This window comes from Panthera pardus, unplaced genomic scaffold (assembly GCF_024362965.1).
Source record: "Panthera pardus isolate Hobbes unplaced genomic scaffold, ASM2436296v1 HiC_scaffold_11, whole genome shotgun sequence".
In the NCBI taxonomy this organism is placed as follows: domain Eukaryota; kingdom Metazoa; phylum Chordata; class Mammalia; order Carnivora; family Felidae; genus Panthera; species Panthera pardus.
This window is the reverse complement of record NW_026526666.1, coordinates 81799449-81823856: the sequence shown is the minus strand read 5'-3', so window position 1 is coordinate 81823856 and position 24408 is coordinate 81799449. Positions and strand designations below refer to the sequence as shown.

The window sequence follows — 24408 nt, the reverse complement described above, 5'->3', positions numbered from 1 at the left end:
GAAACAAACAGGGTGATTGGAGTTTAGTAGTTGCAAGACACAAAACCCTTCTACCTATTTTAAGTAGCAAAGGATTCAACGCAAGTAAATTAGGTGCTTGTAAGAACCGGAAAGCCTGAGCAGTGGGCTCTAGACTGGATCTCCAGGCCTACCCTGGTAGCATTCCCTCTGCCACCATCAAGATGAGGAATCATCAGGCCACCACAGGCTGACTACAAGAACACACGTCACTGTTCTTTATGATCAGGAAGCCCTTCAACACTCACAAAACTACGGGCGGATATCGGGCACCACTGAAGAGAAACCCAAGGTCTTTAGGTCCTTGCAGTAGCAACAAAGTAGCTGAAGATGGCCCCACAATCACTTCTTCCTTCCACATCTTATTTATACATTTAATTGGCAAAATTTAAATTATATTGAGAACCTTGGTTTAAGGAAGTTTAAAACACATCGCTTTTAGCTTTCCAGCCTCTGGGTACAAGAAAGTGTATTAGAAAGGGTCAGAATGAATGAGTACGCATTTACCATATCCACGAGTTTCTTTACATGAGCCCATTCAAGTGGGACTGGTGACACACCCTCTCCCAGTTTTAGCCCATTTGAAAGCCGACTGCAAGCATCCCATCTGTCTGGCTTTGAAGATTACCTCTCTCCCTGGACTCAGAGAAACTTACAATTTTCCTGGTCTTGAGAGTTGTTTTGCTAACCTATACAATCTCACCCCCAGCCATCTCTTCAACCTCCTTGGTCCACATATTCCAGCCAAATAGGTCTCTAAGCTGTGTGTGTGTTTTTTAAACAGGCTAAGGATGCTCCACCAAAGGGCCTTTGTATTTTGTTCCCAATGCCTGCTATGTTCTTCCCCTAGATAGAAAGAACCACTTGGTTCTTTCTCACTCCCCTTAGGATTCTGATCAAATGCTCCTTTATGAAAGACGCCTATGCTACCATCTGAAGTGGCTCCATCGACCACTCTCTTTACTCTTTCTACTTTGTTTTCTCCAGTGCACTTATCCTCATCCAGATCATCTATCTGATCGTCTTTCCCCCACTAGAGTGTACGTTCCACGGGGACAACAATTTTGTGTTTTCTTCGTTGTTGCATGCTACACTTGAAATGTAGTAGGCATTTCAAAACGAACGAATGCTGTACAAAGAGGAAGTTAAACTTTCCCCATTTTCTAAAGGGAGAACCAACTTTTCCAACGCATTACTCATGTTCTCCTCCAGGTGGTGCCGAAGGGCCTTTTCATCAGCTAACGTCTAGGCTATACAAAGCAGTGTTGCAAAGGATTAGAATAAGCTTAGCTTTTCATAGCCTCTGGTCTAGAGTTCTGGGCTTTTCTTAGATGACCCCCATAATCTCCCTTAACTTATTCTTATTCCTGCAGGAGAAAAAAACATGGGTCTTTACCAAAAGCATTTCAGTACACCATGTCAATCTTTGCGACCCCGTAATTAACGATTATTTTCCCCATTCTGGTTGAGTGACAGCAGACTCAGAGGCAACTGTCCAAGTGTCACAGCAGGAAGAAGTGGAGCTTAGATAAGAACACAGGTCTGGCTGCCAATTCTTGCCCCTCCCAAAGACTTCTTCGAGTTTATCAAAGTTAACTGCTGTCCTGGTAAGGCTTCAAGAGAACTGCAATCTTGAGCTGATAATTTGCATTTCACAGATTTGCAGACTGTTTGCCCCCTTTTCCAACAGTTTCCCTTTTTCACACAAAGACACCCTCCAGGGCACTTTCTTACAGAGACTCAAAGTCCGCTAAGAGCATTTCCTGTCTCAGGTGCAGGGAAATGAGCATCATGTGCTCAGTCTGGCTGCAGTGCCCAAGAGTTAAGAGTCTTCCAAGTTGTCTGTTGTCCAGACTCATCATCCTCATTGTGGTAAAGCACAGGCCAGGAAGACAAGGAGCAGGTGCATCTGTGGAAGGAAACAGAAAGCCATCTGGTCCTTAGGGAAAGAAAGGGTGTTTTCAATTCTTCCTCTGGGCCCAGGGCTAAGGTGCTAAAGAAGTTCCTTAAATATTGTGTAAGAGTTGGGGAAATTAAGAGCATGAGAGAAAAACTGACTCACAGGTCACAAAGTAAGTTACTGCCAGGTTTAGAATCTTACATCAGGTTTCATGAATCTTTTGGTTTTGCTGCTACACTATGTATGAGCTCTCATTTCTAAGGCCAAAACCCCAAGTAGTACTAACATAGCTCAATTCTGACAAATTTATAAGAGCAGATAAAATCAAATGTTGAGATCCTGATGGCATGTCTCCTATCTCCTTTCATGACGAGTTTTAGTCACATTCCTTAGTCCCTCTTACTCAAACTACATTGGCAAAACTAAGAAAGCCTTTTGGAACGGGGAATGCGTACCCGGGAATGTAACAAACATTCGGGGTTATTGCTCGGTGATTATGCAAAACCAGTACCTTTCCTCCTCCAGTAAGAATACTCGGTCCCCAGCCTGTAACCCCACATCATTCACTGGGACTCTCTGAAGAGCCACTGGCACAGCCGCCCCTTCTCTCCTCTGAAGCACATTCCTACTGGCGGCTACGGTGCGGAAAAGAAGTAAAGCTTGAACAGGAAAACTGCAGGCTGCCTCCAGAGGACAAACGAGGTTCATTTTAATCTACAGCTTCTCCATACAGCTGACTCAGCTAATTCTGCAGTCTGACCCCGGAGTCCCAAACAAGCCAAGCTTCGCTTCCTGTCAGGCTCGGAGTCGTTGGTGTATACGGGACTCCACTGCAGTCTAACTAGAACACAATGCTTCTTCCCTGGGATTAGGAAAACTCCCATCTTGAGACTGGTCTATTCGATCAAACACTTGGCTCTGTAGGACTGTCCCAAGCCAAGGAAAATGAGAGGAGTTGAATGACGACAGAAATCTTTATTAAAATGTGTTTCTTTCAGTAATATGTTAGCATACGTACAATATACACACATACATCTGTACACTCTTTGACACACCTCACGGATTGCCACTTTCAGTTTAACCAATAAATTAAAACTAAAACAAGGAGGGAAGGGGTTGGGGGGTGGGACGAAGGGCAAAAATTTCCATGTTTTATCTGGTAAGAAATAGCAAATTTCTCAGAATTTCCCTGGGGAAAACCTGTGACCAGAGAATATTTGAAATAAAATACATAAATTCCCGCCCACCACCCCCCCCCCCAACAAAAAAATTCCAAAAGATGCAGTTACAAGTGTGCTTCTCAGAACAGGAGCATTCATTCCACTTCATACTCTGCCTTCTGCACCTTCTGGCTTCAAGACAGTCTTCCCCTCGGCGGGGGCAGAGAGGTTCATATGGGCACTTGGGCTCGGTGCACCTTGGGCTCTGGGAGTGGAGGGGCAGGCTGCCGTCTGGGAGCGAGGGGAGCCACACTCATCCGAGGTGATGTCCGGCACATCGTCCGACTGCGTGTCAGAGCTCTCCAGGTCACTGCGGATGCTCTCGGGCTGGGCCAGGCTGATGTCCCAAGGCTTGCCGGCCAGGCAGTCTTTCTGTTCACAGCTTTGGTGTCTGCAGGGGGGGTCCTCTTCACTGCCGCCACTGCCGCCACCGCCACCACCTTCTTCTTCATTCTCTGCCATCTGGGCGTGAACGTGGAGTGAGTCCTCTGTGCTGCTTCCACTCACCAGCTGGTAGTGGCTTGGTTTGGCTTCAATGTCCACTTGGATCTCCATATTGTTGCATTCTCTGTGGAGACAAAATCCACTTTGCTGAGTCACGTACGGGTCATGCTATACCTGTTGGTACAAGCAGTTTGTGGGTTCAGAATTAGAAAGTCTGAAACACAGGTAGTCAGGAGACGAGAGCTCACTCTCGGCAAACGTAAAACTTTAACCTAACTCTCAAGTGAGATGTGAAGAACTAGATCTCTTTCGATGATTAAAAACACATACGCACCTCTGCCAATTTCTTTATACAACTACAAAAGAGCTTTCAAAATTCAGCTAAGGGTCGGACCCTCACACTATCTTACTCAAAACATGAAAGTGAAAGGAGATTCATAGTGTTTTGCTATTGTGTCACAATTGGAAGGAACCAGAACCCCTCCAGCAGGGGGTGCTGCAATCACACCATGTCAGTTACACCAGTTCCTCAAAAATAAAGAGAAATAGGCAACGGGAGTCACATCAAGCAATGAGCAACATGAGAGCAGAAACCACAGACCCACAGACATCAGTGAACAGCAACCTAGCTCCTTAAGTTTCATGTGAATAATTATACAATAGCCAAAAAAGACCCAAAAAAGGGGAGGGGGGGGGAAGGAAGAAAAGGGAGAAAGAAAGAAATCTCTAAAAATCAAGTGCTAACAAGAAGAATCAATCAAGAGATCTCAGACACTCCTATACCAAGAACCTGCCGGGTGAACTCAAAGGGCACACACGATATATCCCATCCGATAGCACACGCAGCCCTAACAGGAGGCGTTGAGCTTCTGAAGGCCTGTACCCAACTACAAACTCCAACCTCTCCTGGGCATCTCTGACTGTTCACATACCTGTCCTGTGGGTTGTAGGAACTGATTATGGAACCGGCCATAGCACGAGTGCTTGCGTTGTCACTAATTGCACCAAGACTGGCTGTGTCTTTAGGGAAAATTTCCTTTTGGACATCGGCTTGAACTTCTAACCTGTGTAAAGAGGGGACGTTCACGTTAATATGAGACCTGGGTATTCTGAGACAGTCTGCTTCCTGGCACACATCTCTTCTATTATTCTCTTGCAAACTGAGTTGATCTGATCTTCTCCAATTGTCAAATAGCTCAGATAGATGCCCACATATTTTCTCTCTTGAATACCTATTGAAATCGTCCCCTCCTTTCTATCCCCATTGCTACTACTTAACTTTAGGTGCTCAACATCTCCTCCTTGGAAAACTGCAGTTGGGTTCTCTCTCCAGCAGCCCTAAGTCCAAGTCCAACACCTTCCAGATCAGTGCCAATGTGGACAAAGACCCGATCACTCTAACAGTCCTCTCTTGGTTCTCTACTGCCAACAGGCATTTAAAGTCTTCCCGATCTGCCTCCAAGCTCTCTCTCCAGTTTCGTCTCTCACCACAGTCCTAAATCATAATCACTCTGAATTCTTTCTTTCCTTACACACCTATATACATTGTATACTCCATGACTTTGCACATACCATTCCCTCACTCTGGAAGTTTCCTTTCTTTATGTGACAAACTCATATGCAGTCCTTAACAACAACGGAGGTATCATCTCCCCTCATTCTCCCAGCAAACCAGTCATTTCCTGTTAAGTGCTCCCATAGCACCTACCTACTTATTAAATCAATTCGTGCATCTCTCCTCCAATCATCTGTGAGCTCCGAAAAAAGGAGAGACCACATCTCATTTACATTACGTCTTGCACATGGGAACTCAAACACTTAGCTATCAAATTACCTCCAGGCGATGAGACTGAAGGACACAGAGGATCCGATCTCCCACAAGAGCAGCAAGCTTCCCCGATTGTGTCTCAAAGCTGAGAACCCATAACCATTTCCCTTCTTGGCTGGAACACCAGTTTGCAGGTCACCTTAAGTATTTCCTCTTAATAGGTTTCACAGTCAAACCCACCTGACTCACGCACTTCCTATAAAAGGCTTTCACAGAACTGGAACAGCTAGACTGGTTAAGCAGCAGTTTCAGCAAGTCAGTCTCCAATTATGTCTGTCTGCTTCTTTACAAGGGTGATGGTTTTAAGAAAGCCCAGCAGTGAATTCTCTGGCATGTGGGGGCGGGATCCCCTAACAAGAGACGGCCAGAGTCATGAGATACAGACAGGTCAGCAGCAGCCTTCAGCTGCACATCTGAGCAACCACCATCCTGCTGCCTATGCCTTGCTCTGTAGCTCCGGCCTCAGATACCCTCAAGCATGTGCCACGGCCCGAGAGAACGAGGCGTCAGATCACAGACCTGGGTTCTAGTTTTGGCTCTTCCACAGATTCGGAGAATTGGAAGAGACTTTTCACAACACCATCCGTTAGGTGCTTCCCAGATGCCAGCTTGTACAGTGACTGTGCTAGAATCACCTGGGGAGCCTTTTCCAAACATAGATCCCCAGGTTCCACTCCAGGAGATTCAATTTATTCATTTGGGATGGGGCCCTGAAGTCTATTTTTAAGAGGCTCCCAGGTGACTGATAGGTACTCAGGTGTGGGATCCAATCCATCTTTCGTCTGTTGCTTGACTCCTTAGCCAAAAGGCCTAATAGCCAAATGGCCATCTGGTCTTACTTTAAATAGTTCCAGGGATAGGCAGCTCAGTATTTTCAAGGTTATCCAATCCAATCCTTCTTTGGATTTTTATATAGATTTTCCCTATAATCTCTATAATGAAACAAAATTAGTTTCCCTCTAACTTCTGCTAAGTTGCCTTAATCTACCTCTTGGCATGAGTCAGAATCCTTTCTTCCAACTCAAGGTCCTTCAGCTATCTGAAGGCAATAATTTCTCCTACCTCCTCGCCTTGTTTTGCCCTATCCACGGGTCTCCCTTCTCCAGTGCGCTCAACTCACTGCTTCTCATGTGACATCTGTTATGCTTCTCTGAGTATGTTCTGGCTTATCTCACTGGTAAAATAACTGAGCAGGTCAAAACGTTTTTAGTCATAAAGTTTTACATAGTCTCAACGCATGTTCATAGAATTGATTTTCCTTATCTATCAAATAGGAATAAGAAGGTAATAAGGATCACAACACCAATAAGCCAACAACATACAGCATGAATGCTGTTCAACTGAAAGTCAGTGACAAGCCTAACAGGGAGTGCACTTTAGTGACTGCCACGAAAATGTGTGCTTTCCCTTCCAGAAGCAGGCAGCTTAATGTAGGAGAGGGAAGATCTGAAGTCAGGATTACTCTTTACGTGGAGTTGCTATGGTGCAGTGGGAAGAACACCAAACTTTCCGTAATTCACTTAACATTTCTGAGCCCATTTTCTCATTGTGAAGTTAAAAACACAAAACCCCCCGGCTCCACTGGTGATTACATCAAGTGAGATGATATATGAGATGTGCCCAGCACAGAGAAATGACTCAAAACAGGTATTTTGCTTCTTATGATTCCAACTGGTTCTGTCAGAAATTATCTGTTTGCTTACCTGCTATATTTTCCCTTGCCACTGGAAAGAATGCCACCACTCAGCGTGCCCCCTGAGAGGGCTGCAAAGCTGGCTGTTTCGCTGTATGGACCCTGCATAACACTAAGTCCATCGGTAGGGCTTCCGCTGGTGCTCAATACACTAGTCAGACCTTCAATGCTGCTCTCCCCAATGCTGGGGTTCTTAAGGGCTCTCCAGGCATCTGCCACTGGGGAAGGAACAAAATATCTCAATTGAAGATAACACGGCATCAAAACAGAGTCTGTTATTTTCCTGTAATGACTCTTCAGAGTGGAGAGCATTCATGTAGAAGAATACTCGTATGTCCACTTAATGAACAGCTACTACATGCAGCCACTACATGTCAAATGCTTGAACATATGTTAATATTTAATCTTCCCAATAACTCGGCAATAACAGGCCCAATTTCAGCTGAGGAAGTGAAATCTTAGAAGTAAATGACTTGTCCCATTCATGGCTGGTCACACAAAACTACACTTCGGATTCTAAGTCCACTATTATACCACAGATGCCATCTAATCAAACATGAAGATTTCAAAATATGTTCAGGTCACGTGCTGAGACTAGTAGGAAGCTTAAAAAACTTGTGGGACTCTCTGTGCCCTAGCTTAGTTAATATGGTAAAGCAAAAACATCCAAGTAGAAGTTGGGGGGGTGGGGAGGCGGGGAAGAAGTCGAAAGACTTGCTCTAGTCCCAGCTCTGCAGAAGCTCTTAAACCCATTTAACAGATGTTGAGACAAAAGCTTAAAGTTCCCATTAAATGCGGATGATAATAGCCCTTGCCTTCCCTATTCAGAGAGCTGCTATAAAAACCAGATGAGATAATAACTGTGTAAAGTCCTCTGAAAATTATAAAGTACTGTGCAGGTATAAGACTTTATTATAATCACTACTATTACCAGCATACTTGGAGTTACTTGGAATCCTACTAGTTTGTACCTGCCACACAGAGCCAAGTACCAGAGGAATTAACCTAATAACTCTGGAACAAAGAAATGAAAAGCTAAAAATACTTTACCCCCTACAAAGCTCATTACCCAAAGTAATCCAATGACAATCTCTCTGTAAAATGTACAGAATTCTACAGATTTTTATCTTCCGTCCCATAAATTTAAAGGGAAATTAAAATTCTCCCTTTACCTGTGATTGGACCATCATCTTCATCAAACTCAATTTTCACCCCCTTTCCATTGGCTGTGCTAACTCCACAGCCGCCTCCACGACAGAGAGAAATGGGCACAACCCCATAGACATAAGCCAGCATAATGGGGACACCAATACCTGGGGGAGGAGAAGGAAACAAGTCAGCAGGCCATCAGGTTTCAACCGTCCTAAATTTTCCTTTCCAGCCTGAGCACAGACAAACCACTTTATAAAGGGCCACAGAAAGAGATGGCTTATCCTAAAAAGGTAGGTGGGACTAAGAGACGATGACCGGACTTGGAATTAGGCCTGGATTAGAATCCTGGCTCCAAATTACTAGCTGTATAACCTCGGACATATCTTCCCAGGGTTGTCACTGACCACAAGAAAAGTATGTACAGTGCCCAGCACAGTGAGTACACGTTGCTTTCATTTTCCCTCTTCTACTCACTGCTGACATGCTAATCCAAGAAACAATCAATAATCAAACATTAAATAAGTGGGGGCTTAGAATCCCCGCCCCTGCAGAGTGTTAATTCCAAAATCTTACTGCTGTGTGAGGCAGAATGGCTTAGTTAAGAGCACAGGCTCTGAAGTCAGACTGCCTTGATTCATGTCCCAGCTAAGTGACCTGGGGCAAATTACTGCACCTTTCTATTACAATTGTGCTGCTGTGAGGATCAAATGAATTAATACATGCAAAACACTCAGAACTGCTCCTGGCACATGGAGAGCTGTAATAAATGTTACTTATAATAGTCTTATTCTAGAACAAACCCTCATGCCTCTTAAAATACTATGAGGCATTAAGCAAATCAAAATAAAAGTAATTTTATTTTGTGGGTTCCCTGGCAAGTGGAGAGGAAAGGTGAAAAACTAGGTCTTAAAGTGATATCCTTTAATTCAAACTTTTCTATGTGCCAGATGGAGTTCTAAGCACTAATTTAAGAATGAAAGATCCCAAAGTGTGACAATTTAGTGCAGCTGATAATCACAATGATAGCGCCTAAAAGAGTTAACTCCCAAGGTGGGTTTGGCATAGAATGTAGGAGCCTCCGAGGTGGAGCATCTGGCCAGCTGGCTAAACTGCTATAGTTGGAAAGCGAGGGGGGCGGGGGGCGGCTAAAGAAAAGAGAGGGAGGGAAGGAGAAGAGTTGTGGTCTCGGCTAGCTTACCCACACTAACTGCAGCAATGACTGGGGATGCAATGACTGACAAAGTCACTCCTCCTGTGATAGCCAAATTCCTCTTGTGTTTGGAGGTTTTCCTTCCCTCATATCTGCTGTGAATCTAAGAAGAAGAAATAAAATTCAGGTCAGCGGGTTAGGATATCAATCTTTTTGCTAGGGTGAAAAAAGACAAGTGAATATTCTATCTGTATTAAAATATATCCCCCACCCACCAAGAGGCCATCTTACTCCAATTTGAACCTAACTCAGACCAGGGTGACATAAAGTAATACAGAAAAAGTTAATCCAAGAAGAGACAAAATAACTCAGAAGAGTGAGGAAAAGTATTTCACCTTTAAGTCACCGAGACAAACCAGGCCCAGGATGCTAATAAGAACTTCCAGATCTCTTGGGGTTTATGAAAATCCATTTAAGAAATTAAGGTTATTTTTATCCAAGAACCAGCTGGTTTTCAGGAAGCTCTGAAATATAAGCTCCTCCCTATTTCCTTCAAACCTTTACCAGCAAACCTGGGGATGGACATACATAGAACTCAGCATGTCTTACCTTCCTGCCAACATAAACAGGAATGCCGATGACCATGGCAGGAATGGCAATGCCAGCAATGAGGGATATCCCCACTGGAGCACCAATCAGTGTGCCCAGCTGCCAAAGAATTTTCTTCTTACGGCTCCACGGCTTCTTGCCCCAGAATGTGCAGCCAGAGGGGCTGCAGAGGAAACATGCTGAAGTTAATGGTAATATTACAAATGCAGCTATTGTCACCAGAGGGCTTACTAAGAGCAAGAGCCTTCTTTTTCAACAGGAATGATTAATAGTTACAAGAGGTTACAGGAAATGAATATATCATATGAGGGGGAGCAAAAGACAAGGTCAGATTACTAGAGCTCTGGGCCCTTTACTTTTTGTAAAGGTATGCTTCCAGACTTGAAACCTCTTTCCTTTCTTTTCTGTTGAACTCTGTCCTCCTTAACCTATCAACACTGATTCCGCTTCCTTGACTGATATACTACTTGGGATCCTGAACAACCTACACACTCAATATCGCATCCAAAAGCACTGTGCCCGGCAGCTAATAAACACTGATTTGCATAGTTTTCTTGGCATCTGTCCTACCCATATCCAATAGATAGTGTAAACTATGTTTCTGGGAAAGGATATAAAAAGACTTTGTCACACCCTTTATGTCAGTTTCATATTCCGAGTTTGGCTACTTTTATACCCAATCCTTATGTGTTCAACCATTTTTGCTCACTCCCTTTGTCCCATCTTCTTGACCAGACAGGATAAGCAATTTTGAAAGTAGGGATCATGTCTTACACACTCGTGTCACTGATAATCGGTATAGTGTCAGTACTCAATGTCTGCCATATTGGAAATGAAAATGCTTCATGCACACAATGAATGTTAAGTTGGTAAATATTAACTCCTTCAGGACAATATTTTAGTATTCAGCCTGAATCCTTTAGAATCCTTTAGGAAGTCATTACATGTAAGAAACTGTAAAAAGGTAAGTCCGACCTTAATAAACTTATGCAGTTTAGCAAAATTAGACTTGTATATGAAGCAAAAATAGTGATGTTTATTAAGAAACATTTAACGAATGCCAATATAGAAGAATGAGGCAGAAAAAGCTGGGGAAGGCATCACAGACAAAATGGCATTTAAGTGACCTCTGAAAGGTGAATAAAAACTGAACAGGTTGAGATAAAAAGAGGTTGCTGGGAGGGCGATGTGATCAGAAAGCATTCTGAGCAGAGGCAAGAACATAAACACTTATGAAAGAACATGAACAATAAGACAGCACAGAGCAGACACAGGGAACAGCCAGCCCAGGTTACCTGTAATATATAGCATGTATAAAAGCAACATGGAAAAAGCAAGAAAATTAGATGATGACCAAATTGTGGAAAGACTTAAAGCCATGCTAGGGAAACTGAACTCTATCTGGAAGGTAATGAAAACAGTCCCTGGAAATTGCTGAACTCGAAAAAAACATGGTCACAGGAGTACTTCAGAAGAACTTTTTATAGCTTCCTTACTCTGTAATGCGAGGACAGACAACTATGTCTCTTTGACCTCCTTTTTCCCCTCAATCAGTAAAAGAACAAGATTATAAAGCAATGGACACATTTGCCTTCTCACCTGAGGTAATGCAAGTCTGAGATCTCTTTCATACAAAGCCAACAGAATTCACAGCCACACACTGCACAGGTCATATGATTACAGCTCCCATCATTCATCTTGATAATGTAAGCACTGCATCGTGGGCATGGCTTGATGTCATCTGCTAAGAGGGGAAGGAAAATCGGGTAGAAAAATATCCCTAGTTAAACCTAGTTTGATTTATTATTCCTAGGAATATATATAAAAAGTGAGGAGGTAGTCAAAAACTCTCAACTAAGAATTCCAAATTGTGCAACCCACTTCACTGGAAGGCTGGCTATGTCTAGACCTCAGGAATTTTCATAAAATGGATCCTGTCTCATATTGAGCTGCCTATCCCCCAAACTGGCATCTTACACAGCACTTAAGCCACACTCTGAGCAAGAATACTTCCCAAGAGAGAAAGATCATTCCAAGAAAAATGAAATTTCATCAGCCAATAGGCTGGCAGAATTCAAAGCAGAGTCCTGCAGGAGGAACAGTCTGCAAAAAAACTTTAGCTCAAGAAACTCGTTTCTCAGTCTCAGTAAGTATCATTGTGATTTGCTGTTAACACAACCCACAGACCCTTCCCATGATACTTTCAAATTCAAAACCTAAATATAAGTGGGTATGCTATGTAGCACACACCTAGTAATTTTCACAGCAAGCTAGGAACTATCCTATTAAAATGACAATTTAGGAGATTATGCTGTGCCAGGAAAAAGTAAATGGTAAAATCTTTCCTACCAGCCTCTCCCAAATGACATCAGTGAAATAAAATACATTTATAAAAGGTAATAAACCCAGTGAAATTTTTAAGTAGGTTTACTCTGACTTGCCAAGGTTCCTCCTTTTAAGGTTAATCATTAATCCATACTAATATTATTTCCTTTCCTTAACTCTGTACCCTACTTCCAAAAGCAGTGGTGCATTTAAAGCTGGTAGGAAAATAATAGAGGTTTAATACTAATTAAATGTCTTTCTGCTTACAATGAAGGTTTCGAAAAAGTCCTTAGCAGAAGGACCTAATTACTTTCCAATATGAGACGTATTACTAAGAAGGTAGAAACTACAGGGGCGCCTGGGTGGCTCAAGTCGGTTGAGTGTCTGACTTCTGCTCATGTCACGATCTTGTGGTTCATGAGTTCAAGCCCCGCGTCGGGCTCTGTGCTGACAGCTCAGAGCCTGGAGCCTGTTTCGGATTGTGTCTCCTTCTCTCTCTGCCCCTCTCCCACTTGTATTCTGTTTCTCTGTCTCTCAAAAATAAATAAATGTAAAAAAAAAAAAATTTAGAAGGTAGAAACTAGAGAATTCAATTTTGTTGCATTCCAATTTTACCAATTTATAGGTTGGAAAACCTATAGTTATCAGAGAGAGAAGCTACGTATCAAACACAACGTTGAAGGTATTACCAAATATGTTCTGCTCTCTGATCCCAGGAAACACTTGGTTATACATTAAGATAATCTCTGCTAGCTTTAGGCTCATGTTATGAAATATCAAATAAAGAGAAAAATGAGAAAATGCCAACTTATACCTGGTCCAGATTCTTGCCCATAACTGAGACCTGAAGTGTGCTTGGTCCGTACTCGCAAAGTCTGTGCCCTCTGCTGACGGGCCATATCGCATGTCTGATTTGGATGCCATATTTGCTTGCAGTGGTAGCAGAACTCCGTTTGGCAGCCTTCCCTCTCACAGGTCAGCTTTGGGCAGCTGGCACAGCCATAGGCAATAACAGCATAACTGGGTAAGGACACAGGAAGAGGGATCAGTAAGGTAAGAAAGATCGGAACAAGACAGACATTATTCATCAGTGTCCGTGGGGTAACACTGACTCTCCTTGTCACTACACATGATATAGAGAGAAAAGAGTTCACATGTAACACATGACATATACACACAAGCATGCCGAACAAACTGTAAAACATATTCTGTGTGAGAAAGTAAATTTCTTCTTGAGATTCTAAAAAAACACAAATCACTTATTTGTGAAAAAATAGGGGAAAATACCATAGGTAGCCTGAATTCTAGCACATATTCAGTCACAGTTCAAGCTGCTTTAAAAGCAGTTTCCCACAGCAAGTTTCATAAATTACAGGGTACAAAACTATATCCTTTTGATGGTTTACTATATTTAGAGAGATTAGAATTTGTTTACATTAAAGGACAGAACATTTGTAAAACAAGCTATAGCAAAAACTAAAGTATACTTTTTTATTTTTAAGTTCCACAGTGAAGCTGGTCTGACCACACACAGCCTGAGACAAGAGCCACAGATGGATTCATGACCAGTTTCTCCTATTGAAAGCTCATTTTATCTTTCAAACTTCTTTTTTTTTTTTTTTACTCAAATCTATACCTTGAAATATCTACTTCCTTGACAGGCTCCAGAGTCCAAGAATATCATTCTTCTACCTTACTAATTAATACAGAATAAGGTTATTATCTCCCTCTCCTTCCTTCTCTCTTCTGATACACATTCTGAGTAAAGATGGGCAATTCAGAATCTATCTGCACCAACATCAACTGTTTCTTATAATTCATGTTTATTTTCCAAGAATTCTGTCTCACAATCCAAAATATTAACAGGTCAATGACTATAGGCTTAGGTGTTGCCATTGGGCTTTGCTGTCCCCTATTCCACTTTCTCCTCCAATTGCCAAAGACCTTAAACAACTTTTATGGAAGGCTAATAAAAGTTTTCTTGGGTTTCTTCTACTGTTTATTTGAATGTACATTAGATGTTCATAACAGCAACTTAAGTTCTCAGGTTTATTATAGATTCTGCAAGTTGATTTGAGAATGGCATTGAAGGTATCGATGACATATCATCTATGTTACATAATATAGTCTGTATTAAATCTCTTCTCAGAAACAGCAAAGGGGTCAATGTATGAATGCAAATGATTCATATCCTGTAGGAGTTCTGAGCAAATTTACCCCACCTCGCTGCAAAATAACTACTACAGATAAACAATGTTTCTCCTGAAGAAAGTGACTTCCTTACTATTCTGGGTTATAGGAAAGGTACTGGATGGCCTCTGAAAAGTAGTCAACTTCTGATGATACAAATTACACAGTCAGGAAGCCTTGATCATTTCCTGATCCATTCCTACCTCACATGGTGGGAGTAAATATTTATTAACAGAATCTTTTATTTTTTCTTTAAAGGACATTTGACAAGATTGATAATGTCAATTTTGGGTGTAGAATTTGGTTCTAAGGAAGTAAAATAACCCCAAATACTCACGAACACACAGCAATCTATTACCATGACACAGAATTACTCAGGACACGAGACTTGGCATTCCTGTTTTTGGGCGCCTGGTCTGGGCTCCTTGTCCCTGACTCATACTGCATGACACTGAGCTAATTTAAATCTCCAAGCCTTAACCTCTACCCCAAAAATGGAGGTATAGGTGCTTGCCACATTTAAGTGGAATTACACATACTCTTAAACTGCATTTGAGATCTTGCCCTGAAAGGTATGATATAAAAATACAGCACATTTTATCCTACTTCATAGCCTTTGCATAATCTACTCCTTCTGCCTAGAAATGTTCTTTCCTTTCTTCTTCTTGCCCTGGCAAATACTTTATCCGTTTAAGAACCGGCTCAAATTTCATCTCCCTATAAAATCCACTTAATCTCTTTAGGCGGCTGGTTGCCTACTTTATGTCTATGTACGATTATTTCATATTACTTATCACATTATGTTCTAATTATTTGTTTATACATATGCTTCCCCAACCAGACTAGACTCAAGGAAAAGTATCATCCTTTTTTTTTTTAATCTTCAGGGTATAGTATACTGGTTCATGCTTAAAATGCTTGTGTTCAACGAATGATAGAGACCCTCTCCTGCTTAAGTTCTTTACTTTCCCCAGGCCATTCTAACTCTTCTCATGGACCATTACTCTGTCCTAAAGCAATCTTTAAACTTTATCCATGTATCTACTGGTTTATTATATGCCAGGTACTATAACTTAGTCCTAAAACTTTGTCTAAGCCCATTTTAGGAGTAAACTCCTAAATTCTGAATAAGGTAATCTTCTTCCACAGGTAGTTGAAAAAAACTTCATCCTTGAGACCAAATCCACCTTGATGATCTTGTTCTTTCTCTTCCATGTCCCACACTGGAGCCTCTCTCCCACCCTGCTCTTAGAGTAACCAAGCACTCAGGCTTGCTAATTAGAAGCTAAATGGGGGGTGGGGAGGGAGAAGCAGCAGCTAAATAGGTGTTGGAAATTACATGCTGCTAAGAAAACAGACGTATCCTTCTCCCTCCCCTTAATTTCATACAAATTTACCAATTTTATTCACTTCCTAAGTCTTCAGAAATATGTGTGACAGGCTAGACCACAGTATTACCTAACTTCAGCCCTGGAGAAAAAAAAATCCCATTATTATTTGATTACGTTCCACATACCCTAGTAGTTAAAGAAATGTGTTCCTATATTATGTCTGCACTTTGTAGCTCCGGGCCATGTAACTTCATTTACAAATGGACCCTGAGCATGTGTAAGGGTAGCAGATATGCACCAAGTTGTCATGAGCTGTACTCTTACTATCTCTCCCCCTTCTATTCCCACCCCCTTGGTTCAAACTCATGTCACCTCTTGGTCAGACAACTCTAAGAGTCTACTATCTAGTCTCCTTATTCTCCACTCCAATCCAAATTCCAATTCCAGAAAGTTATCTATCATGATGTTACTCTTTTACTTAAAATCCTTCAACGAAAAAAAGTCTTTCAAACCTAAACTTTGCACGGCTTAGATAGGACTATCAACTTGAATCCAGTCTATATTTTCAGACTGATCTCTAGTTACTTTCCAGATCATGCTCTCCATATTGTGCATCCAGAAGCTGACCAAACTAGCCTCCAGACTTAGCACTGCATTTTTATACCTCTATGTATTTGCTCATAACCCTCTGATTTAAGATGCTTTTTTCTCTACTTGCATCTTTATTTGCCTTGTAGGAATTACTACTCCTACTCTTCAAGGCCCAGATCAAATATTACCTGCTCTGCGAAGTCTTTTTTTTAATAAAAAATTTTTAATGTTTATATATATTTTGAGAGAGAGAGAGCACAAGCAGGGGAGGGGCAGAGAGAGAGGAAGACAGAGGATCTGAAGCAGGTTTCACACTATCAACACAGAGCCTGATGTGGGGCTCAAACCCATGAACTGTAAGATCATGACCTGAGCCGAAGTCAGATGCTTAACTGAGTCAGCCACCTAGGCACCCCTTTCCTGACACCCTCATACAAAATCTTTCATCTATCCTCTAAGAGGATTTGTATTTTCTTTAGGATGCATTACACTGCATTTTCTTTCTTTCTTCTTCCTTTCTTCCTTTTCCTTTTTTTCCTCTTTCTTTCTATCTCTCTACCTACCTACCTACTTACCTATCATCCCTTCTAACAGGCCAAACTCCCTATCAAGAGGACCATGTCTAAGTCCTTTTTGTAATACCCAATATTTACCTAAGGTTCAACACTTTATAATTCTCAAAAGTGTCTACTTAATGATCATCTGTCCTCTTCTTACCCTCCCCCTCATTATCTGCTTCTCTTCCAAAAACTGTGCTATTCATTATCTTTATCTATCTTCAACTATCTAAATTCAATATCCCATTCTTCTGAGATCTAACTGAAAAATTTTGTTCGCAGTGTTATGGAAAAAGTTGGAATACAGATATCCTAGTCTAGAGGAGCTCTTAATCTATTCAGAGTACAAGATTCACTGTTAAATAAGGACACTAACAGAAGACAGAGTAGCTGTTAAAGGAGTTTCCTGTTGGTCTAAGTTTGGGGAAATTACACCAGATTGAAGATTTACACTGTTTATTAGCATTAGCAAAATTTACAGTGTATATTAGCATGTTTAAAGGGTCCAGAAAGCTCAGAAATATTTTTTTTTTTTTGCTCAACCCAGTATTTCCCAAGCTTATTTGATCACAAAACGTTTTCCTTTCCAGTAATACGTATAATATACATTGGAGAATACTGTTGTAGGTGAAAAACAGAAAATAACATGAAAAGATGGTAGAAGACTATAATGAGGCTTGCATTATAAGGGTAGATCATATAAATAATCACTTCTTAAAGACATAAGAAGTCATCTTATATGTCAGGTATGAACAGGTTTTTGTTTTTTTTTTAAGTTTATTTATTTTGAGAGAGACAGAGATAGTGTGACTGGGAGAGGGGCAGAGAGAAAGGGAGATAGAGAATCCCAAGCAGGCTCTGTGCTGGCAGCACAGAGCCCAATTTGGGGCTCAAACCCATGAAACCTTGAGATCATGACCTGAGTCGAAACCGAGAGTCAGATACTTAACCGACTGAGCCACCCAGGCGCCCCAGGTATGAACAGTTCTAAGCAGGGGAGTGATATAAGATGTTCCACTTTAGAATGAGTACTTTGGCAAATATGGGAAAGATATATGGAGCTGGAGGATGATGCAGATGGACAAGTGAGGGATGGGGGGCTTAAGAGGCTTAAGAGACTTAAGAGTTGTGAAATAGAAGGTACAGACATCAATTAAGAGAAAACGTCCAGATCAACTTTATCTCAATTTTTTACATGTCATACCAGAAAGACACACACACACACACACACACACAGACCAAAAGAGAGAGATAAAAGATGTCCAGGAAGGTTGCAGAGAGGAAAAGAAAATCCTCCCTCATTGACTGAGAATTTTGTCTTGCTCACAATTGTGCTAGAGATGAACAGAAGGTTCCTATTTACAGGATGGTCCAGTCCAGTTCTCCAGGAAGACCAACAGCTGACACTACCTGTTGGGGTCAGGTAGGAGGGGGGACTGAGAGAGAACCAGCAATGAGAGGCTGGAGTGGTGGACCTGCACAAAGAATTTAGGTCAAGACAGCCTTATCTCCTATTCATTCGTACAGAAGGTCTGCTGTTGTACACCAGGAATTTTCTTTGCCTCCTCTGCTCACCCCTCAGTCTTCCGGAGATTCTGAAAGGGTTTGAAGACTGGCAACACAGTACTTGACAGGAAAACATTATATATTTACATGAGGTGGGGGTTTCTGAAAAGACCTCATGCTTAAGCAGAGACTCTAAGCAGTTATAATCAACTGCACCACTTATTAGCACTGAGACATTGAAGCCCACACTTAAACTTCTCTGGGCTGGTTTCTCCTCTATAAAATAAATTTACCATAAAGAACTATAAAAAGGTCAGTTATTTGTATTTTGAGTTAATTTTACCTATTAGAAAGTAATGTTTTAAATGTACTTGGTAATGCTGTACTTAATAATATTAAATAATAATGTAAATGTTTCCCCACTGAAACTGGTCCTCTTATTTATGATTAAAATAAAATCATATTCAAGTATGGGAAAAGAAAAATTCATGACTCTTTGCTCTGCTCTACAAATACCTTGTAAACAAATAATTTTTAAGGTTTATTTATTTAAGTAATCTCCACAACCCACAAGGGGCTCGAACTCATGACCCCAAGAGTCACACGCTCTTCAGACTGAAGTCAGCCAGGCGCCCCGTAAACAGATAATCTTTTAATATACAGTGTTCTCATTATAATCACAGTGAACCTAACGATCAGAACTCTGTAAGATCAATTACATGCCTCCTTCAAATACACACACATATACACACACAGAGCAAAGGGAGGACTTGATAAATCTGGCTGCAAGAAGTTGATTTATGAGTAAAGGTGGTCAGGTTCAAGAAGAGAACTGGGGATTATGCTTCTCTAACTGCTCATCAAGAATTTTAACAGACATAGAAGAATAGAACCATTTGATTGAAACAAAACAAAATAAGCTATTTTTCTCCTGGCATTAAAAAGAGGTGGTGGGGCACCTGGGTGGCTCAGTCAGTTAAGTGGCTGCCTGACTCTTGATTTCAGCTCAGGTCATGATCTCACCGTTTGTGAGTTCAAGCCCTGCATTGGGCTCTGTGCTCACTGCACAGAGCCTGCTTTGGATCCTCTGTCTCCCTCCTTCTGCCCTTTTCCCGCTGATGCTCTCTCTCTCTCAAAAATAAATAAACGTTAAAAAAAAAATTTTTTTTAATAAATTAAAATAAAAAGAGGTGGCAAAATCATTGGCCACATCCCCAGGGAACTCAGACACTTGTTTGGGAAGTGACAGAATTTTTTTTTTTTTTTAATTTTGTTTTAACATTTATTTATTTTTGAGACAGAGAGAGACAGAGCATGAACGGGGGGAGGGCCAGAGAGAGAGGGAGACACAGAATCTGAAGCAGGCTGCAGGCTCTGAGCTGTCAGCACAGAGCCTGATGCGGGGCTCGAACTCACGGACCGTGAGATCGTGACCCGAGCGAAGTCGGACGCTCAACCGACTGAGCCACCCAGGCGCCCCGGGAAGTGACAGAATTTTAAAGTTACTCTCTATTTATCTAACACCTCCAACTGCACACCTCAAAACACTTTGTAAACATTAATTAATAAGCCTCTCAAGTCAGGAAAGGATTAGGCCTATTTCAGGTAAGAAAAAGCAGATAAGTGGCTCTTCACAAAAAGAATCAGAAGAGAAACTAGATTTTAGCATCCTTGGCTCTTTCAATGTTGTCCTTAGGCTACAACATTTGACAAAATGATCCAAACAGTAGCATCCCCAATAATGCCAACAATCTCATGCTTTTAAAAAGAAAAAAACTAAGAGGAAAGAATATTGGCCTTGGTTGGAGTTAAGTGTTTCAAGCTTGGTTCCACCACCCACTAGTTATATGACCCTCAACAAGTCACTCAATTTATTTAAATTTCATTTTTCTCATCTGTAAAACTAGATCAAATCTGTCTTACAATGTTGTAAGAATCAAATTCAATTATGTATGCCTGGCACATGTATACTCAGCTGCCAGCTTGCTTGCTTTCTCCAAACTCTACCTTCTTTAAACCCACACATAACACACTTAAAAATATAGTTATATAATTTTTATAATTCTCTTAACTAATTAAAAAAACTCTGGATGATACTAATCCAATACTTGGCTGAAATAAGAAATGGTCTTAATTCCTTAATAGCTTTCAGTAAAGGCTTACAGTTTACCATCAAGACGGTAAGTTAATTCCTGTCCATTTTTATTGATGTGAGCAAAGACAGTGACTGATTTCATAGAAAAACAAAAAGGGAGTTTTTCCAGAAAGATAATCAGTGATGCCACATTTCTCAGTTAAAATTCAAGGAAACACATTTCAAAAAAGTAGTTTAATATACTATTCCAAAATTAACCATGCAATGTTCTCCTAATGTTCTTTTAGTTCAGAAAATAGATCAACAGTATGTATGATGCCTGCATATCATATGTATATTAACCTCTAAAGGCCATTAAGATCACCAGACCACCAGAAATAAGAGCCTACAAGGTTCCCTCCGACACTTATTAATTGAAAGCGAAAGTGATCTACCATAGACAAACACCATACCTCTGACTACAACCCTTCAAAGTAATTTAGAAACTCCATCTCAGTGAGGTTAAATAACACACCCATCTCTAAACAAGTCTGGCAAAATAGAAAGAAGTTAACTCTTCTAGACACTCTTAAGACAGCTTCTTTCGGAGGAGACAAATAGCATCGGGGAAATCTTAAAACAGCCTTGATGTACAGGCTACAATTAAAAGCCCTTCTTAACTCCTTTGAAGCAAAGGACCATGCAGCTTTTTACTGGCATTACATTCACACACTGCAAGGAGTCCCTAGCATCTTGTTGCCCCCAAAGCATAATACACAAGAATAAAATGATCTGCCCAAGGTCACAGAATTGGTAAATGGCACAGTCTGACTCCCAACCACTTAGATAAGTTCTTCTTTGCTGCATGCAACCATTCATGGTTTGTACTGACAGTATCACACAGATTTTTTTTTCAAGAGGGGGGGAGGGTGGTCTCCACTGAATACTTTAGATAGCAAAATCTGCTGGAATTCTGTCCCTGTAAAGACTGCATATTTTCTCACTGATCTTAAAAATTCAGGATATACGGTGCATGAAAAAGACTGTCATCAAGAACTCACGATCAGAGGGGCCGGGTACCACATTTTCTCCTACCGTATCAACCTCTGGGCATCCTTCTTCCCAGTGCCCCGTTGCTTCTCTGGACAAAGAAAGGGCCCGTCCACCCCTCACTCTGCCCAAGGCAGCAGTGTAAAACCACAGCGGGCCTCCCAACAGCTTAGCACAGAAGGCACACGATGCCCCGGGTGCCCCAGAGCTGCCAGTGAGCTGTCCTTTCCCCCTTGGTGCCATTTCCATCACCTCCATTCCAACTTTCAGCAGCGGTGGTCAGAACACACCTTCTCCTGCAATGCTGCTAAGTCTGCCCATGGCCAAAGGGACACACCCCTCCGACTGCTGCGAGCCCCTCAGAATGATATTCTCATTCCATCCTTTGCCAGTCATTCCCTCCCAGCCCTCATTAAGACATGCCCCCTACACCTCTGGACGGAGGGGCGTTCACCCGACCTAAAAGCCTCTCCAGGCCTCCTGACTTGATGGACAGCTCCCTTGCCCTCGAGGACCGCTCAGCCCCCACCTCAAGCCCTCGGGTAGGGCGGGGTGGTGGGTGCCGTCCCCCACGGGTCTGGGCTTGCCGATGGTGGCCGGTTACCAACCCGCCGCAGTTGCCGCCTTCTCCTTCCTCCCGCTGTTCATCCCTCTCCGCTCCCTCGGTGCTGGGCCACACACACGCACCCTGGGCGCCGCCGACCGCCTCTCCGGGCCGGCCACACGCGGGGTGGGGTCCGGTCCCCGGGCCCGGGCCCGGGTCCCCCTCCGCCGCAGCCCCTGCCCGGGCGGCCACGCCCCCGCGCTCACCCGCAGTCCGGGGCCGGGCACCAGCGGCAGTCGGGGTCCGAGGCCAGGTAGCGGCGCAGCATGAACTCCTCGTACTTGTGCATGAGCGGCGGGTCGGCGAGCAGCAGGCGGATGTCGTGCGGGTTGAGTCGCTCGCTGCACTCGGGGCAGCTGATGGGCACCCGGCTCTCGCTGATCTCCAGGCGCAGGTAGTGGCGGAGGCAGTCCCGGCACGAGCGGTGCGGGCAGCTGAGGAGACGAGGGGCCCGCTCGGGCGGCAGCCGCACCAGGCAGAGCGGGCACTCCACCTCCTCCGGGCCGGGGCCGCCGCCCTCCGCCGCCTCCTCATCGTCGAACCCGGGCCCGGCCGCCGCCGCGGCCTCCGCCTCCGCCTCGGCGGCCGGCTCGGCGGGCAGCGCCTCGGGCGGCGGGGCCTGGGCCGCGGCCGGGACCGGGGCGGGCGGCGGCGGCGCGGCCGGGGGCGGCGGCTCGGCCTGCGGCTTGGCCCGGGCGCGGCGGCCGCGGGCCGAGGCGGAGAAGACACTGTGGAAGGTGAGGCGCCGGCGCCGGCCGCCGCTGCGGCACTTGGGGTCGGGCGCGGCCGCGTGTAGAGATGTAGAGCGCGGCGACTCGGAGTCCTTCTCGGAGCCCATGGCCCCCAGAGGCCCAGGAGCGAGGGGCGCCCAGCGCCACCACTGCTCCCGCCTCAGCGCCCCCTCAACCGGCGCGGCGACCGCCGCCGCCTTGGCCGCCCTCCCCGAGGTAGAAGCCGAGCGGCCGCGTCGAAGTGATTATAAAGCCTCCGCCCCGCGCGCCGCTGCCCACTGCGCAGGCGCTTCGCTGAGACACCTCACAACCCGCACCGCCCCCCCCCCGGAGGGGGGTGGCGCTGGGCGGGGCCGAGTGGGGTGGGGCCCGGCGCGCTGGGGCGGAGCTCCGCTTCCTCCCGGTCATGGGGTTCGGGGCAGCCATCTTGAGGAGCCACACATCCAACTGCTTTTCTTGGCCCCGTTCCCCAATTCTATACCCCCTACCGCCTTCATCCTCGAGATGGGAGTTTTCGGTTTGCCTTTCCTCGCGGACAGGCTGATTGCCACTTCCAGCAAAAGATACTTAGGTTACTTCACCTGTAAAACCCGGACAGGGGTGGATCAGGTGGTGATTCCCAACTGGTCCACCTCGCAACAATTCTTCTGTCGTTTAAGTTAACAGCATTAATTAATAAAGAATATAGTCATTCATTAAGCATCTACAAAGTGGAAGCATTACTAGATAAGACAGACAGGGTGTCCTGTCCGCAAGGGATTTGCAGAATAAAGTCCGAATTCCTTAATCTAGCATTCAGTGCTCTCTGTGAGCTAATAAACTGTATTCCTAGGCCCGCCTCCCATCCTATCCTCCTGGTAGCTTGGTTACTTACAATTGCGGAAGGAGGCCCAGCGTTTCTTTCCCCCGGAGGTGTCTGTCCTCTGCTGTACGCAGGCTTCCTGGTGGGATGTGAGCATGCAACTACGACAGCGACAGCGACAGGAACAATCAGTTAGGATGAGGTTCAGTTGCAAATGACAAAAGAAAAAAAATAATAACTTACGATAGAAATTGATTTCTTTCTTCACAAAAAAGAAGTCCAAAGGTAGGCAGTTTTGAGCTGCTCTGCTACGCTCAGCGTTTGGTTTCCAATCTTAAGTTTACCTCATTGCGCTCCACCTTTGGAAGCATGCAGGAGAGAGGGGGAAAAGTGCACCCTTTTCTTTTTAAGAGACTGCGCTGGAAGTCCCACGCATTTTTGCTGGCATCTCATTGGCCAAAATAATGAGCTACGATGAGAAATGTCGCCTTTTAACTAGGCGCAATGTGCCCGGCTAAAAATAGAGGCTCTGTGATTGATAGAGAATGGTAGAATGAATTCTGGAAGGTACCAGCTGTCTTTCTCATGGGTGGCCTTTACAACCATGAGAAAGGTCCCCAGGAATAAGCCCTA

At 43.6% G+C, this 24408-nt stretch overlaps 1 protein-coding gene across 4 annotated transcripts; it reads right to left on the bottom strand.

Moving 5' to 3' along the window:
• Positions 1-2873: 2873 nt before the first annotated feature.
• RNF19B (ring finger protein 19B) lies at positions 2874-23279 on the bottom strand. 4 transcript variants are annotated; one of them, XM_019429879.2, is made up of 9 exons: positions 22449-23261; positions 13154-13359; positions 11614-11758; positions 10015-10177; positions 9454-9568; positions 8276-8416; positions 7114-7321; positions 4515-4646; positions 2874-3706 (listed from the first exon to the last, which is right to left on the bottom strand). In XM_019429879.2, exons 1-9 carry the CDS (start codon positions 23078-23080, stop codon positions 3244-3246), a joined length of 2205 nt encoding a protein of 734 aa, XP_019285424.2. In that variant the 5' UTR covers positions 23081-23261; the 3' UTR covers positions 2874-3243. The 4 variants fall into 4 exon arrangements, with proteins under 4 accessions (XP_019285424.2, XP_019285426.2, XP_019285427.2 ...); XM_019429881.2 differs by having other exon boundaries at positions 11614-11755; positions 22449-23257; XM_019429883.2 differs by having other exon boundaries at positions 3554-3756; positions 22449-23279.
• Positions 23280-24408: the final 1129 nt, after the last annotated feature.

What these genes read in the sequence shown, in the direction of transcription:
- RNF19B (XM_019429879.2), bottom strand. Translation starts at nt 23,080, where the DNA reads ATGGGCTCCGAGAAGGACTCCGAGTCGCCGCGCTCTACATCTCTACAC. An exon ending in TGGGCAAGAATCTGGACCAG is followed by an intron (nt 11,759 to 13,153) that starts GTATAAGTTGGC and finishes TTCCCCTCTTAG; the next exon opens with CAGATGACATCAAGCCATGC. An exon ending in AGATGATGGTCCAATCACAG is followed by an intron (nt 7,322 to 8,275) that starts GTAAAGGGAGAA and finishes TTCCTTCCCCAG; the next exon opens with TGGCAGATGCCTGGAGAGCC.